The sequence below is a fragment of the Ylistrum balloti genome, unplaced genomic scaffold (genome assembly GCF_031769215.1).
Source record: "Ylistrum balloti isolate Yb309-2 unplaced genomic scaffold, AGI_CSIRO_Ybal_v1 Utg369804, whole genome shotgun sequence".
Taxonomy (NCBI): domain Eukaryota; kingdom Metazoa; phylum Mollusca; class Bivalvia; order Pectinida; family Pectinidae; genus Ylistrum; species Ylistrum balloti.
Genome location: NW_026781980.1, coordinates 109,109 through 122,110, shown reverse-complemented (window position 1 = coordinate 122,110; position 13,002 = coordinate 109,109). Strand labels below are relative to the sequence as shown.

The following is a 13,002-nucleotide window of genomic DNA, read 5'->3' as shown; positions in this document are numbered from 1 at the left end:
AGTTTGCCTGATTGCTACTGGAGGTACTGCCTGATTGCTACTGGAGGTACTGCCTGATTATGTCTTAAGGAACTGCCGGATTATGTCTGGAGGTACAGCCTGATTATGTCTTGAGGAACTGCCGGATTATGTCTTGAAGTACTGCCTGATTATGACAGGAGGTACTGCCTGATTGCTACTGGAGGTACAGCCTGATTATGACAGGAGGTACTGCCGGATTATGTCTGGAGGTACTGCCTGATTATGTCTTGAGGTACTGCCTGATTATGACAGGAGGTACTGCCTGATTGCTACTGGAGGTACAGCCTGATTATGACAGGAGGTACTGCCGGATTATGTCTGGAGGTACTGCCTGATTATGTCTTGAGGTACTGCCTGATTGCTACTGGAGGTACTGCCTGATTATGTCTGGAGGTACTGCCTGATTATGTCTTGAGGTACTGCTTGATTATGACAGGAGGTACTGCCTGATTATGACAGGAGGTACTGCCTGATTATGTCTTGAGGTACAGCCTGATTATGACAGGAGGTACTGCCTGATTGCTACTGGAGGTACTGCCTGATTATGTCTGGAGGTACTGCCTGATTGCTACTGAAGGTACTGCCTGAATATAAATATACCATTCTCAACACACTGGTATGTAACAAACAGATCCTTTGTAGTGCTAAGTCTATCAAAAGAAATTTTATAACAGCACCTGTTTGTTAACTTTAGCACGCATTAGGGTATCACAGATAGGCTTTCAAATGCCTATGCATTTATAAATACTTGTTTTTATAAAAACTATTCAAATGAATGGTCAACCCCAATATTAAACTTCACTAACTAGTGTCGGACTTAAGAATCCTGTCACACTGTGTACTCTGGCTGTTCTCCAGCTATCATGTACAGACCCGCGCACAGGGTATTAATCTTACAAGCTTTTCCTGTCATTAGAGCTAATCCAATTTCACCGACTTTTACAGCAGATTAGGCACGACCTCTATCAGAGCAGTCTCACCATTAAATCTGTATACAGGCATCCAATAATCTGATCTCATAAAAAATGTAAAATGATTTAAAATTTACAAATAACATTGTGAGTAAACGACAGATAGGAATCTAATATAGGCATCCCATCCAAAAGGGTGATTTCAGGCTGACAAATGATATAATATTTATTATCACGTACATGTTGGGGGTTTTCTGTGCATGATTTGCAACTGAATGTGTGTAAAAATTGGCCTCATTCACAATGGCAAAATGTATATATATTTTTAAAAAATACAAAAAATAAAAGAAATAATAAATAAAATTACCAAAAATAAGATATGAACTAGTTTAACAACTTGTGAATATTCTAACAGGTGCCATGTCATGTCTGATTTGTTGACAGTCAGTCCTGGGTTACAATGGTTGTGTATTTGCTTTATGTTCTACAGAGAAAGTTGACCTATGTAAGTATACATTATGATTAAATTTTGATATCTTATATTAATTACCTACATTTTCTATATAATAATATACAGTATTCACTGAGGGAATACCTATGCAGGGTGAACATGCATGCAAGTTTAGTGGGTTACACTATACTGGTAGTATGTGTTTCCTTCCTCACCGATACAACTTCATGGTATTATCTGTGTGTAGATAATCAGTGCCTATGATTGGTATTAAAATACAAAAAAGTTACCTTTCCAGTAAATACGATCAATCAGTTTAAAATCGTTTACAAGAAAAAAACACATGAATTAGCAGTGATATCATATGAACATAATTATAGACTGTGATTATAGTAGAAGGACAGGTAAACCTAATACACCTGTTGTACCTGTCGATTGACAAGTTACTTATCTACAACAATCAATACATTCATACTAACGGTAACCTAATTTGTGAACATAGAATTATGTACCTGTTTCTAGCAGCTTGTAGTAGTAATATACACAGTCTAGAATTGATACCTATCATAACACATTGGTTACAAAGCACTACGGAAATGACTTCATGGAAAATCTGTGTAAAAAAATTCAACCTTAACACAAAACAGTATTGAGGGCAAAAAATATATATTGAACCTTGCTGACCCCTATTTAGGTAAATGCAGACCTTATTCACTGGTTTGTGATGGAATATTTTTGCCTCATTTTGTAATGAAAGTTGGTGATTTTTTTAGAAGTTAATTCCAAATTTTGGCAATCTGTCTGAAATATGAAATAATTTCAATAGGGAATGGAAACCATTATCAGCCCCAAAAAGCCCTTAAGTGATCTAACTGAAGTAAGTGTTCCCGTCAGTATTCACAATCTTCCTACAATAAACAGCTTGTAACAAGACTGCTGACTCAGTCATAACCAGATGAATAGTTGTGTAAACTGTTATACATTGTCCACGGACGTGGATTTTATGATAACTTGAATAGAAAATCAGGGCCAGGGATTCTATGATAACTGTAACTAAAGGGAGAGTTGTATAAAAAGTTAGGGACTCCATGATAGACTGGGCAGTATATATCAGATACCAAGTTGAGGTGACTAATTTGACAAACCTATAACCATAATGTTAACTCAATGATATCATTCATAGCAAGTTAAAATTCTGATAAAACTACTTTACATACTAACAGTGGAACAACAGGCCTTTTAAAATGTCAACATACAGAAGGTGATAATGGGAAAACAGGGGTCGGTTTTAACTTGTCAGGCGATAGAGACCTATGTTTACATAATTCCTGGGTCCACATGTCCATGACTGGTTCAGACACATTGTTTTCATTCTTCTACTTAATACCTCTAACACTTCTTTTACAGCAAGACAGATTTCAAACATACAGCTGATTTTCAACCCTTTTCTAAATACAATTTCTAACACTGAACATGAGAAGGCAATTCAAGATAATCATATCATCATATTATAGTCAGCAATTACCAAACATATGACACAAAAACAATAATCCTATATTTCTCAGTGACACTGAGATCAGTCCTTCATGACTGTTAACAGATAGATATAAACAGTATCACAATCATAAAACATTTTTCTTTTCCATCTCATATTTACTTGTCCCACAATGATATAAACCTTTATCACAAGCATTTAATCTGTAACGAACAAAGGTGATGGGTGACCAAGATCTACTTTACGAGAGGATCTTGACATGTGGTACAAGTGCACAACAAATAGACAGGTTGCCCTGATCAAACAACGATATCAGTCAGTGATAAACTTGCACTTCTAATTGTCCTCGTATCTAAGTAAATAGAAGGTTTTGAAAAGACACTCAAAACAGGTGATAATTCTTACATGTCAATTGTTATAATAACACAATCAGGTGAAAGTAAACGAAAAACAGGAAACATTAGTTACATTATGATATCACCACTGTGTGATGGTACAGGATGGTTATAACTAGACAAGTTACACAGGAAACATTAGTTACATTATGATATCATCACTGTGTGATGGTACAGGATGGTTATAACTAGACAAGTTACACAGGAAACATTAGTTACATTATGATACTGTCTCTGTATGATGGTACAGGATGGTTATAACTAGACAAGTTACACAGGAAACATTAGTTACATTATGATACTGTCTCTGTATGATGGTACAGGATGGTTATAACTAGACAAGTTACACAGGAAACATTAGTTACATTATGATATCATCACTGTATGATGGTACAGGATGGTTATAACTAGACAAGTTACACAGGAAACATTAGTTACATTATGATATCACCACTGTGTGATGGTACAGGATGGTTATAACTAGACAAGTTACACAGGAAACATTAGTTACATTATGATATCATCACTGTGTGATGGTACAGGATGGTTATAACTAGACAAGTTACACAGGAAACATTAGTTACATTATGATATCATCACTGTATGATGGTACAGGATGGTTATAACTAGACAAGTTACACAGGAAACATTAGTTACATTATGATATCATCACTGTGTGATGGTACAGGATGGTTATAACTAGACAAGTTACACAGGAAACATTAGTTACATTATGATATCATCACTGTGTGATGGTACAGGATGGTTATAACTAGACAAGTTACACAGGAAACATTAGTTACATTATGATATCATCACTGTATGATGGTACAGGATGGTTATAACTAGACAAGTTACACAGGAAACATTAGTTACATTATGATATCATCACTGTATGATGGTACAGGATGGTTATAACTAGACAAGTTACACAGGAAACATTAGTTACATTATGATACTGTCTCTGTATGATGGTACAGGATGGTTATAACTAGACAAGTTACACAGGAAACATTAGTTACATTATGATACTGTCTCTGTATGATGGTACAGGATGGTTATAACTAGACAAGTTACACAGGAAACATTAGTTACATTATGATACTGTCTCTGTATGATGGTACAGGATGGTTATAACTAGACAAGTTACACAGGAAACATTAGTTACATTATGATACTGTCTCTGTATGATGGTACAGGATGGTTATAACTAGACAAGTTACACAGGAAACATTAGTTACATTATGATACTGTCTCCGTATGATGGTACAGGATGGTTATAACTAGACAAGTTACACAGGAAACATTAGTTACATTATGATACTGTCTCTGTATGATGGTACAGGATGGTTATAACTAGACAAGTTACACAGGAAACATTAGTTACATTATGATATCATCACTGTATGATGGTACAGGATGGTTATAACTAGACAAGTTACACAGGAAACATTAGTTACAATATGATATCATCACTGTGGACCTTAAGGCAATGTGACATGGATTTTATGGTCCGCTGGGAAATAGGTAGAAATAAAGTGTCTATTCACTTCCTGGTGTAAAGAATATCATATGATAACACAGCCCTCTTTCTGGGGGGCTCTATATGGCCAAAATATCCATTCCCAATTTCGTTCATTTTGAAATACATTATATAGCCTATTCCCAAAATATATAGTCTACTCCAGCTCCTTAACGTTTCCTTCTAACTGATTTCCTCCCAAATGAGATAAAAAGGCCCTTTCCCTAATTAGTGCATGATCAGGAAGAAAAACATTCCACACATCAGGTCTAATGATGACGTCATGTATTAGTCCCGTTACACTCCTACTACATGTTTAGTAATATATAATTAACAATTAGATTGGTGTCTGATATGCTCTCTGTACCGATGTATAATGTCAACACACGCTTCCTGTCCGACAAACAAACCTGTAAAAACCACGAGCTAACATGCACTATGGAATCTTAATTGTCTTGAATAATTAATAGCTGTATTCTAACATCTATCAATCTTAAGATGTAAGTGCATCCATTGCTAGCAAGTCTTGTAAAATCAATGTTGTGTATGATCAAAGCTTGCGTTAGCCATTTTCACTGACTTTACAAGGCTGAGAAGACAACATCTTACAAGGCTGAACTGATACAACATGTTAAGGCTGAGGAGACACATAATGTTTAAATGCTGAGGAAACATAACATGGTTCAATGCTGAGGAGACACAACAAGTAACTCGGCTGAGAAGACACAACATCGTACAAGGTTGAGGACACACAACATGGTACAAGAATGAGGAAACACATCATGGTACAAGGCTGTGGAGACACATCATGGTACAAGGCTTATATATTTATTGTCATTTTCTTATTTCCTAGTTACAACATTATGGTTTTGATTACAGAGATCACTGGGTTTTAAAACAAGTTATAAATAAAATTGTCAAATACAAAATCTTGGAAGAAACTTCATTGTTTGGAGTAATTTTGTTAAGGTTTAAATATTAGTCACTGATGTTAGTAAGAATAGCATAGAGAACCACAAAAGTCAGAAATAGAACCAGAAAGTTCACTTAGAGAACCACAAAAGTCAGAAATAGAACCAGAAAGTTCACTTAGAGAACCACAAAAGTCAGAAACAGAACCAGAAAGTTCACTTAGAGAACCACAAATGTCAGAAACAGAACCAGAAAGTTCACTTAGAGAACCACAAAAGTCAGAAACAGAACCAGAAAGTTCACTTAGAGAACCACAAAAGTCAGAAACAGAACCAGAAAGTTCACTTAGAGAACCACAAATGTCAGAAACAGAACCAGAAAGTTCACGTAGAGAACCATAAAAGTCAGAAACAGAACCAGAAAGTTCACGTAGAGAACCATAAAAGTCAGAAACAGAACCAGAAAGTTCACTTAGAGAACCACAAATGTCAGAAACAGAACCAGAAAGTTCACTTAGAGAACCATAAAAGTCAGAAACAGAACCAGAAAGTTCACTTAGAGAACCACAAATGTCAGAAACAGAACCAGAAAGTTCACTTAGAGAACCACAAATGTCAGAAACAGAACCAGAAAGTTCACTTAGAGAACCACAAATGTTAGCTATAGAACCACAAAGGTCGTGTGCAGAACCACAAAGGTCATGTGCAGTACCACAAATCTCATGTGCAGTACCACAAATCTCATGTACAGTACCACAAGGGTCACCTACAGAACCTCAATGGTCACCTATTGAACCACAAAGGTCACCTATAGAACCACAAAGGTCACCTACAGAACCATATAGGTCATGTGCAGAACCATATATACGTAGTCATAGGAATTACTTACTTTGTGCCGGCATTTTAGAACCACACCATAGGCCCCTACAAAATATAAATATACAAACTGATTAATATAGACTGTAGACCTCTGTAAAATACAAATACTTATATAGGTGTTATAGACCACAGGCCCCTACAAAATCCAAATACACAAACTGATTAATATAGACTGTAGACCTCTGTAAAATACAAATACTTATATAGGTGTTATAGACCACAGGCCCCTACAAAATCCAAATACACAAACTGATTAATATAGACTGTAGACCTCTGTAAAATACAAATACTTATATAGGTGTTATAGACCACAGGCCCCTACAAAATATAAATATACAAACTGATTAATATAGACTGTAGACCTCTGTAAAATACAAATACTTATATAGGTGTTATAGACCACAGGCCCCTACAAAATCCAAATACACAAACTGATTAATATACCAATAAACTTTCATTTACCTAAATTTACAAATTAAAAGTTTTCAAGTTGAACTCAAAGATTTATCAACAAAAGAAATCCTGATCTTGTTGGAAATAGTATTTATGTACTGTAACACACTATATTGATTTTCAGACGTGACAGTTACCACTTAACTTACATCATAACGTGTTATAACAAAGTTTCAGTGTATTTGTCATACAGGATTTTAAAAAAAAGTATTTAATTCAAGTCAATTTATCCATGAATATCTGAAAAAAAAATGCATAATTCATATAGTCTAAATAATAATAAATAAAAACACCATCCACACATTCTTAAAAAAATTACAATATGAAATGTTTTAGGCACATGTGTGTACAAGGTCGTTGTATGTTTCGTGACAGTTAATTTTCAGTTTTCTATTGTGTTCAAGTTCAAAGTTTTCCCCAAACAAATTAGTAGCTACGTATTTCAAATGACTGCATTTCAACAAATGATTTTTAAAGCCTATCAGGTTTTGATGTAAGCTTATTCTTATCAGGAAATTATTTGGAAAACTGATTACTCTTAGATGATTTAAATGCCTTGAAATGCACCTGCATTCTTACCTTAACCACTTGTTATGTTAAATTGTCTAGAAATCTCTCTACAAAGAATCAGAAATTAAACCAGAGGACTCTGATAACTTCCTACCAACTCAGTGAAACAGGAGTCCCTCCCTTGTTATTTAGAAAGAGCATCAGACTATCCAAATATCCAGGTTTAGTGTTGACTTCGGTCCCTAGCAGAACTAAATCACAATCAATTATATATTCATATGTATGACAATTACACCTGTATAATGAACTTGTCCCATATAACTGAAATGGACATCTCACCAGGCTGTGAAATTGACGTCCCTAGTGACAGTCACCAACAAGTCATGTTGATTTCTTGATTGTTCAATAACTGTCTGCTCTTCAATAGCTATTGTTTACACTAACAAACATAACTGATGGTACACCCAAAGGCTCTTGTATGTTGTGCATTGAACCTCAATTACATACACTGCAGTTCAATGACTTGAACACACAATACCAACTTGGTACAAAACAATGCAATTGAATGTACATTATTGGGACCAGATCCGAGGATCACATTATCATAAAAATGAAAATATTGTTTCATTAATTGTGCATAACTATAACTTAATGTACTATTAATTCTGTTTAAAGATTCTGTTTAAAAGGATTTCAAACATTATTGGTAAATCAGAATATCAAAGGATATTAACATCAAATTGATTTCAATATCACCAAACAAGTGACATGACTGTCAGAAAGGTATTTGGAACAAAGTGGTGACTTAGCAGGGGGGCCCACAACATTTACATGGTAATACCTTTGCACATGAAGAGGAATTCCATGGCCTGCTTGTGTGGGGACGAGTGCTGGGAGACAGACATATAACTAACAAATATAATCCTTTCTGTGAAATGACAGAAATATTCATCAGAAATGATATAATGTAGTGATAATACTTCCTGTTTGATCCTACCATGGTCATCACTCAACAGTCAATAGACATTGGACTGGAATTATATATATCTTCTTCTTATACAGACAAATCACTCTCCCTAACCAGCCAAATCACCTCACTCTATCCAGACAAACATCTCTCCCTAACCCAGACAAACCACCTCACTCTGTCCAGACAAACCACCTCTCCCTAACCCAGACAAACCACCTCACGCTATCCAGACAAACACCTCTCCCTAACCCAGACAAATCACCTCTCTCTATCCAGACAAACACCTCTCCCTAACCCAGACAAACCACCTCACTCTGTCCAGACAAACCACCTCACTCTGTCCAGACAAATCACCTCTCCCTAACCCAGACAAACCACCTCACTCTATCCAGACAAACACTTCTCCCTAACCCAGACAAACCACCTCACTCTATCCAGACAAACACCTCTCCCTAACCCAGACAAATCACCTCACTCTATCCAGACAAACACTTCTCCCTAACCCAGACAAACCACCTCACTCTGTCCAGACAAATCACCTCTCCCTAACCCAGACAAACCACCTCACTCTATCCAGACAAACACCTCTCCCTAACCCAGACAAACCACCTCACTCTGTCCAGACAAACCACCTCACTCTGTCCAGACAAATCACCTCACTCTATCCAGACAAACACTTCTCCCTAACCCAGACAAACCACCTCACTCTGTCCAGACAAACCACCTCACTCTATCCAGACAAACACTTCTCCCTAACCCAGACAAATCACCTCTCTCTAACCCAGACAAACACCTCTCCCTAACCCAGACAAACCACCTCACTCTATCCAGACAAATCACCTCTCCCTAACCCAGACAAACTACCTCACTCTGTCCAGACAAATCACCTCTCCCTAACCCAGACAAACCACCTCACTCTGTCCAGACAAACCACCTCTCCCTAACCCAGACAAACCACCTCACTCTGTCCAGACAAACCACCTCACTCTATCCAGACAAACCACCTCACTCTGTCCAGACAAATCACCTCACTCTATCCAGACAAACACTTCTCTCTAACCCAGACAAACACCTCTCCCTAACCCAGACAAACCACCTCACTCTGTCCAGACAAACCACCTCACTCTGTCCAGACAAACTACCTCATTCTGTCCAGACAAACTACCTCATTCTGTCCAGACAAATCACCTCTCCCTAACCCAGACAAACCACCTCACTCTGTCCAGACAAACCACCTCTCCCTAACCCAGACAAACCACCTCACTCTGTCCAGACAAACCACCTCACTCTATCCAGACAAATCACCTCTCCCTAACCCAGACAAACCACCTCTCCCTAACCCAGACAAACCACCTCTCCCTAACCCAGACAAACTACCTCTCCCTAACCCAGACAAACCACCTCTCCCTAACCCAGACAAACTACCTCTCCCTAACCCAGACAAACCACCTCTCCCTAACCCAGACAAACCACCTCACTCTGTCCAGACAAACCACCTCACTCTATCCAGACAAACCACTTCTCCCTAACCCAGACAAATCACCTCACTCTATCCAGACAAATCACCTCACTCTATCCAGACAAACCACCTCACTCTGTCCAGACAAACCACCTCTCCCTAACCCAGACAAACCACCTCACTCTATCCAGACAAATCACCTCACTCTATCCAGACAAACCACCTCTCCCTAACCCAGACAAACCACCTCACTCTGTCCAGACAAACCACCTCACTCTGTCCAGACAAACACTTCTCCCTAACCCAGACAAATCACCTCTCCCTAACCCAGACAAACACCTCTCCCTAACCCAGACAAACCACCTCACTCTGTCCAGACAAACACTTCTCTCTAACCCAGACAAACCACCTCACTCTATCCAGACAAACCACTTCTCCCTAACCCAGACAAACCACCTCACTCTAACCAGACAAACCACCTCACTCTAACCAGACAAACCACCTCACTCTGTCCAGACAAACCACCTCACTCTATCCAGACAAATCACCTCTCCCTAACCCAGACAAACCACCTCACTCTGTCCAGACAAACCACCTCACTCTATCCAGACAAACCACCTCACTCTATCCAGACAAACCACCTCACTCTATCCAGACAAATCACCTCTCCCTAACCCAGACAAACCACCTCACTCTGTCCAGACAAACCACTAACCCAGACAAATCACCTCTCCCTAACCCAGACAAACCACCTCACTCTATCCAGACAAATCACCTCTCCCTAACCCAGACAAACTACCTCATTCTGTCCAGACAAACTACCTCATTCTGTCCAGACAAATCACCTCTCCCTAACCCAGACAAACACTACTATGTGATGGGGAAGGACTGGTTTACTATGTGATGGGCAAGGACTGAATCACTATGTGATGGGCAAGGACTGGTTTACTATGTGATGGGCAAGGACTGAATCACTATGTGATGGGCAAGGACTGAATCACTATGTGATGGGGAAGGACTGAATCACTATGTGATGGGGAAGGACTGGTTTACTATGTGATGGGCAAGGACTGAATCACTATGTGATGGGCAAGGACTGAATCACTATGTGATGGGGAAGGACTGGTTTACAATGTGATGAGGAAGGACTGAATCACTATGTGATGGGGAAGGACTGGTTTACAATGTGATGAGGAAGGACTGGTTTACTTTGTGATGGGGAAGGACTGGTTTACTATGTGATGGGGAAGGACTGAATCACTATGTGATGGGGAAGGACTGGTTTACTATGTGATGAGGAAGGACTGGTTTACTATGTGATGGGGAAGGACTGAATCACTATGTGATGGGGAAGGACAGGTTTACTATGTGATGGGGAAGGACTGAATCAATATGTGATGGAGAAGGACTGGTTTACTATGTGAGGAGGATAGATTTAATTTACTAGTATTTCATGGAACAGGGGCCAACTCATCATCCTGCCAGGAGATTTAAGATAAAGTTTAAAATGTTACATCATATTTTGTGTGATAGAAATATATCTGACGTTCTCAGTTTTAACTGATTTTCATTTCCTTTTGGTAGTTACAGCAATAAGCCATGCGTGAATTGGATCTATACATGTTTATGTAAACATTGAATTTATGATTAAAGTTTGAAAAGTTGTGAGAGCATGTCTACTAGTTTTTTGAAGAGCACATCCCTCCTGTTACCAAGTAAATTCAGCTCAATGCAGACAGTTATTTATATCTTTATTTCACCAGGAATGAAACGCACATAACTTTAAACCTGAATGCTAGATCAGGTTTTGTTTACATAAAATTACTTATCTCTAATGCCGATGAGTGTGATACATAATAAATAATTACACTTTCAATCACTGAAGATCAATATCTCAAGTCTTCAGTATATATATATCTTAGAATTTCAGAATAGATATCTCAAGCATTTAATATTGATATCTTAGGTTATTATTGTGGATATCTCATACCTTTAATGTGGATATCTAAAACTTTTAGTGTGAATATTTCAAACCTTTAGTGCAGATATCTCAAGCCTTTCATGTAGATATTTCAAGTCTTTAGTATAGATATCTCAAGTCTCTAGTGTAGATATCTCAAGCATTTAATATAGTTATCACAAAAATTTAGTGTAGATATCACAAGACTTTAGTGTAGATATCGGAAGCATTTAGTTTAGATATCTGAAGCCATTGGTTGTCAATAATCTTGTTGTATTCACTCACACCAAATGCCTAATTGATTTTGACAGAACTTAATACAGCTGTTTGTAGGCAATTACTGGAAGTAGTGGTGAAATTCTTTATGTAAATGATAGACATTAATCAATGTAATAACACAGTATATCGGTCTAACTGGTTAAAGCTGTCTCTTGTTGATAAAGACTTCTTAATTCCTAACCAATCACCTTGTGACTGGGTATCAGTAGACACTTCGAAATCACAAATCAATACAGGTTTCTTGTTGTAGTATTATTTTACATCAGAACTTCAAACTACAAAGACCAGGAGGTCTACACAGAATAAAAATGTGACATTAGGTTACAATTGATCCACAATTTAATAATCGAAATATCTGTGTTACTATTGTGCAGTAATTTTTATTGACAGCCAGTAGTAGGCATCTGTATCAGAATGTAACATTGGGATTACAAACCATAGTCATGAAAAATCTGTTCTGTATCAGCTGTGCTGTAGATATCACCAGTAATTCAAACAGACTGTAATTTTCCCTCACTAACCAAAGCCTTTAAGTTCTGGCAAACAAGAGCCCATCTCCAGAATGACAACAAAAATGTAGCCAATTTAAAAATAAATAAACATAAACCGCCATTCTTCTACATTCTTGTAAGAGTCTCCAATTGTTCTAATTTTATATTGATGATGGTTGAAATGTATATATACATAGCAAACCTCAAGTTTGTCATTGCTGTACAGTAGAAATGTAACAAGAGATCTTCAGTACTTACCTTCACCAACTACTCCCAGAATTTCGTACTTGTTCAT

General features: G+C 37.6%; 1 protein-coding gene across 1 annotated transcript in view; it reads right to left on the bottom strand.

Annotated features, from left to right (window-relative positions):
* Positions 1–13,002, bottom strand: part of LOC132544629 (cyclin-dependent kinase-like 5) — a 50,542-nt gene extending 37,540 nt beyond the window's left edge. Inside the window, exons 1-2 of the mRNA XM_060208247.1 lie at positions 12,966–13,002; positions 6,596–6,630 (exon numbers count right to left, since the gene is read on the bottom strand). Of these exons, the coding sequence (XP_060064230.1) occupies positions 6,596–6,630; positions 12,966–13,002 (72 nt within the window). The remainder of the gene's footprint in view (positions 1–6,595; positions 6,631–12,965) is intronic.